This window comes from Anticarsia gemmatalis, chromosome 8, assembly GCF_050436995.1.
Source record: "Anticarsia gemmatalis isolate Benzon Research Colony breed Stoneville strain chromosome 8, ilAntGemm2 primary, whole genome shotgun sequence".
In the NCBI taxonomy this organism is placed as follows: Eukaryota; Metazoa; Arthropoda; class Insecta; order Lepidoptera; family Erebidae; genus Anticarsia; species Anticarsia gemmatalis.
The window spans coordinates 9595920-9601334 of record NC_134752.1 but is presented as its reverse complement, the minus strand read 5'-3'; the positions used below and the strand labels follow the sequence as shown (position 1 = coordinate 9601334).

General features: G+C 41.5%; 2 protein-coding genes across 3 annotated transcripts in view; both read left to right on the top strand.

Annotated features, from left to right (window-relative positions):
* The window catches only part of LOC142975020 (voltage-dependent T-type calcium channel subunit alpha-1G-like), a 151012-nt gene that overhangs the window by 74095 nt on the left and 71502 nt on the right, over positions 1 to 5415 (top strand). The gene's annotated exons all lie outside the window — the stretch shown is intronic.
* LOC142974902 (uncharacterized) lies at positions 777 to 1920 on the top strand. The gene is made up of 2 exons (XM_076117473.1): positions 777 to 1540; positions 1875 to 1920. The coding sequence occupies exons 1-2, from the start codon at positions 777 to 779 to the stop codon at positions 1918 to 1920; spliced, it is 810 nt and encodes a 269-aa protein (XP_075973588.1).

The window sequence follows — 5415 nt, the reverse complement described above, 5'->3', positions numbered from 1 at the left end:
AGTAACATTCGATTTCGGCAGCTTGGATTTTCGTAGAATAACGGCAACATCCTGTCTAAGTGTATCCGCATCGTTAGACGGCACCTTGTTACGCGTTATTACTTCCTCAACACCACTTATGACATTTTCGTACGGAATCCGTTTCGGAGTTACTGCATAATTTAACCCCTTGCTCAGTACACTGTGTGTGGCATTATCAATTGGCGAACGTGACAAATTAATAACCGTATCACGCTGGGACGTGGCCGGTGTTCGGGTTTTACCGATTACCTTCCCGCAACGGTTAATTAACCTATCAAACTTTGCATCGTGACGGGCAATGCACAAATCGTAAATACGTGGTGAGTGAACTTTATGACCTACATACGGAATGCAGTGCGGTATTATCAGTGGATGACTTTAACATTTGTGATCGTGTAACTTACAACCAGGCGTCTCGTATTTACGATTTGTGCATTGCCCGTCACGATGCAAAGTTTGATAGGTTAATTAACCGTTGCGGGAAGGTAATCGGTAAAACCCGAACACCGGCCACGTCCCAGCGTGATACGGTTATTAATTTGTCACGTTCGCCAATTGATAATGCCACACACAGTGTACTGAGCAAGGGGTTAAATTATGCAGTAACTCCGAAACGGATTCCGTACGAAAATGTCATAAGTGGTGTTGAGGAAGTAATAACGCGTAACAAGGTGCCGTCTAACGATGCGGATACACTTAGACAGGATGTTGCCGTTATTCTACGAAAATCCAAGCTGCCGAAATCGAATGTTACTATGGAAGAGCGTCAAGCACTATCGAAACTGCGGGCTAATCGTGATGTCTTAGTGCTTAAGGCTGATAAAGGAAACGCCACCGTAGTAATGGACTCAGAGGACTATGACAGAAAAATACGGAGTCTGTTGAGTGACACTTCTGTTTACAAACCAGTGTCATATAACCCTACTGCCAGAGTGACGAAACGTATACGTTCACTCATCAGGGACCATGAAGACCTTTTCGCGGAGGATGTGTTTCAGCGTCTCGCAAGACCCAAGTGCGTTCAGCCGCCGAAGTTATACGGTTTGCCAAAAGTACATAAGGAGAGTGTACCACTGCGCCCTATAGTGAGTCAAATCGATTCTCCCACCTATGATTTGGCGAAACACATCGCGTCAGTGTTGCAACCGTTAACAGGTAAGACTGCATCCTTCGTAAAAGACTCACGTCACTTTGTTGATATCATCAAGACCATGAGAGTGGAACCGGATGAGGTTATGGTGAGTTTTGATGTGGAGTCACTGTTCACCAACGTTCCCATTCAGGACTGTCTTGATGTCGTCGAGATGAAGTTGAGGGAAACCGGTCTGTCTAGTGAGTACGTCGTTTTACTGAAGAACTGCTTAGAAGGAAACTACTTTCTCTATCGTGGACAATACTACCTCCAGACCGACGGAGTGGCCATGGGTAGCCCAGTGGCACCGGTTATGGCCAACATCTGGATGGAACACTTCGAACAATCCATAGACATGCAGGCATACAATGTGAAGCTATGGAAAAGGTATGTTGACGATGTGTATTGTATCATGAGAGGAGATAAACAGGACGTAGAACGGCTGTTGAACACCCTGAACTCCATTCATCCTAATATCAACTTCACATATGAAATGGAGACAGACAGATCGTTGGCCTTTCTCGACGTCGAAGTAAAGGTGAGAACAGATGGTACCTTGGGCCACACTGTTTACCGAAAACCGACACACACCGATAGGTATCTTCACGCAGATTCGCATCACCATCCGCGACACCTGCAATCCGTCGTGACATCGCTAACAAATAGAGCATACGACCTATGTGACCCTGAACACCTAGACGGTGAACTCTCACACGTTCAGGAGGTACTTAAGCGGAACGGATACAGGAGGACCGAACGGCGTCTGAAGAGGCAAGAATATCAGACTGGTGTTAGCAGAGTACCAGCTTTTATGCCCTACATAAAAGGAGTAACGGATAAAGTTGGAACAGTACTGAAGAAATACTCCATAAAGACTGTATATAGTCCGTTCTCCAAAGTAGCTAACCATTTGCGCACGCCAAAGGATGTAATTCCTCTTCAGACACCTGGCGTTTACAAGGTGGATTGTAGCTGCGGTAGTTCATACATCGGACAGACCAAAAGAACAATAGCTGAAAGGGTCAAGGAACATATCGCAGCTGTCAAGAACCGGCAAGTCAACAAATCCGCGATAGCTGAGCACTTGTTGGAAGCAGGAACCAATCACTGGATCGAACTACATCAACCCCGGGTCCTCTCCACAGATCGTCACTATTACTCCAGGATAGTACGAGAAGCGGTTGAAATCAAAAAACACTCTAATTTCAACCGTGAAGATGGATACCGTTTATCATCTACGTGGAATCCTGTCATCAGCAAGTGCAGCCGTCGCCGGCATGACGTAACGCGCCAGTGTAAAGACGTCGTTAGTGTTGTGTGTCGAAGTACCGACAATTCCGAACAATGTACACTCAGTGAAAACCAAGTGAGGGTAGGCATCGAAACTCGGGCCGCAAGGAGACGACGCTTAGCAGCCACATCAGTCAGCTCGTGACCACGGTCGTTGTAATGCGATCGAAACGTCGGGCGAACATATAAGGTATTCTAACCTTAAATTTTCAATCGCGATTAAGACCCGTTACATTATAATATTATGTGGACAAGTCGCGACAGTTTAAAATCGTTAAGATTATTTTTTTAGTGTGTATTAAGCGTCGTCGCTTTTGAGTGGCCTGATTTAATTCGACATGACCGTGGGTTTGAGCGTATTATTTTAATTAAATCACTACGCAATATTGGTATTAAACATTCATCAATATACGAGTTACGAATCCTATACGCACAATATACGTGATGTTTTTCATTGTTTCATACCAGCGTTCAAAGTCCATGAAAACGTGTAGCGTATAATACACTGCTAAACCCAAGGCATAATTAAATATTAACCTTATTCATCTCCATTGTAACCTCAAAATAAAACCGAAGTGTATGAGCGTAAAATAACGCGGTTCCACCAGTCTTGACCTTTTCATTGTGTAAAAAAATGTTTATCCCGACCGGCCGTTACTATGATTCATGGCTAGCCCGAGCTACGCCAAGCTTTCGACGAAACAAAATATGCACTCGATAAATCAAGTATCATAACAATCGTTCCAGCCCGAAGTAAATTACCAGCGAAAAGCTCCACGCGACCTTGTACCACACTGAACATATGCCGAGCACACCATGTTTACATTTAGGGACTTACCAGAAATGAAAATTTACTATGTAATGATTTAAATTTATACACTTTAAAATTATAGCGAAGTGGGTGTTGTTAATCATGTACTAGAATGTAAGGGAGCGATCACACGGCGAGTGTATATTTAGTTGAGGAATAACGGGCTCATCGACGCGCCATTGTCTCGTAGCCTGGATTGCAGACATTGCACAATGTCCGGTTCCTTTCATTAAAAATGATTCAGAACAAGCATTTAGCGTGAATTAATTTCAGTCTTACTCATTAATATTCTGTTGTAAGAACGTAAATACTGAGCTTTATGATAAAAATGAAAGAAAATCATCTCTCTTTATGCATCATTCAATCATGTTTCATCTGTAGATGCATAAAATAGTTATTGAATTACGTCACGACGCAACAATATACGAAAATTAATTTAAATTGACAATTCCGTATTTTCTTTTTGCCTTTCTATCTTCAATTGCTTTTAGTCATGTGACGATTCAAGTTAACACCAAATTGAGTCAGCCCACAAAAAAGCCCCAACTAACATCATTCACTCTGCTAACTCAATACACATGGCACTTAATCAAAATCGATTACACAAACAGTACAGTCATGAACGGAGCCACGTCGAGTGTGAGGTGACGAGGTACAATCACAAACAAAATGACAATACCTATGCTCTTTGGTACGAGCTCGCTTTTCACCACCAAGGAAATGATCACCAAATAGCGACTGTGATTTTCATTTGCACAACTCCGATATTATAAAACAAAAAAAATATTTGCAACTTGTTACTGTGAATGATGTTAACTGCTGGTTTGCGACCACAGCCAGTGTAACCTGAACAGAAATGAAAAGCATTTCAAGGTTAAATTCATGTTCGCATTAATTTACGTAATTAATATAAAATATGCAACGTGAAAGTTTGAAGGCTGCTCTCAATATTTTCCAAAAGACCTGCTATTTTTACAGAGCTTAAATGACTAGAAGTTGTTATCATTGTATCGGAAGTCCGTGAGCGTACAAGAGATATCACAGCGGTAATGTCAGTGCCAATCTGTGGTCATTGGCATTGGTCGAATATTGGGATATTGGCCACTAGCTACATTCACGTGCAAGATATCAGCGGGCATCGCTGGCCAGTAGCGCAGGCATGCCAGCGGCCGCAGCGCTCTATTAGTCCACATGAGTGTGTCGGCACACTGCCAAATGCGCTAAGGTTTGCAAACTTAATTACCGTGCGCTTTGCTTCGGTTTGTTCAAAGGCTGTTTTGTCTTCATACGAAGCGACGGTTCAGCTGTTTTTATTATTATTGTTATAACTATAATTCATGAATCAGACTAATAAATGTTGAAGTCCGTACCGCAGTCCGTCTAATAAAACGAATGAACACTGAGCAATTCTACTAACGGAATGTGAGTCTGCTCGTTTAATATTATGTATTTGATTGTCAAACTGCATAACAACAACTCTGAGTCTCTCTGTTGACTGACGTGATCTAAAAGATGTGCAAAACATAAAATACGTCAGCTAAGTATAAAAAATCTAGATAGCGTGTAGTCAAACAACATTTATCTCAGTGATCTAATGTAATGTTTTTTGCAGAACTCATCAATCAATCTGAATGCATTATTGAAAACATACAGATGCCAACGGTTTAGAATAGCAAAACTATAAATGCAACTAAATAAAACACACTTTTCAATTGTCACAACGCTATTTTGAATTTGTTTTGGACGTGAAAATAAACGGGCGAAAATTTATCGACAGATTTACAGGAATTCCTGTCAAAATATGACACTGTTGTTAATTCCAGCACCGGTGGCTAATTTCAAAATTTGTTGCTCTGAGAACACATTCCGGGAATATACCTACGTTTCGCAAAATATGAATTTGCAAAAGATCTAAATTATTTACATATCAGCTCGAACATTTGATTAATCGTATATATCTTTCGTAGAAGAAATAGTGGTAACTCGCTGTCTCGCGAATCAAAATCATAAAAGTCGACGATGATGTAAAGCAACCACGAGGTGGGGAATGATTTATGTATTTGAAATTTACTGTTGTAGCTCCTACCTTGGTTCTGTTCAACCATTTTCATTATGGTCACATTCCTTAGTATCTGTATTACAGAACAATGGGTGGTATTCC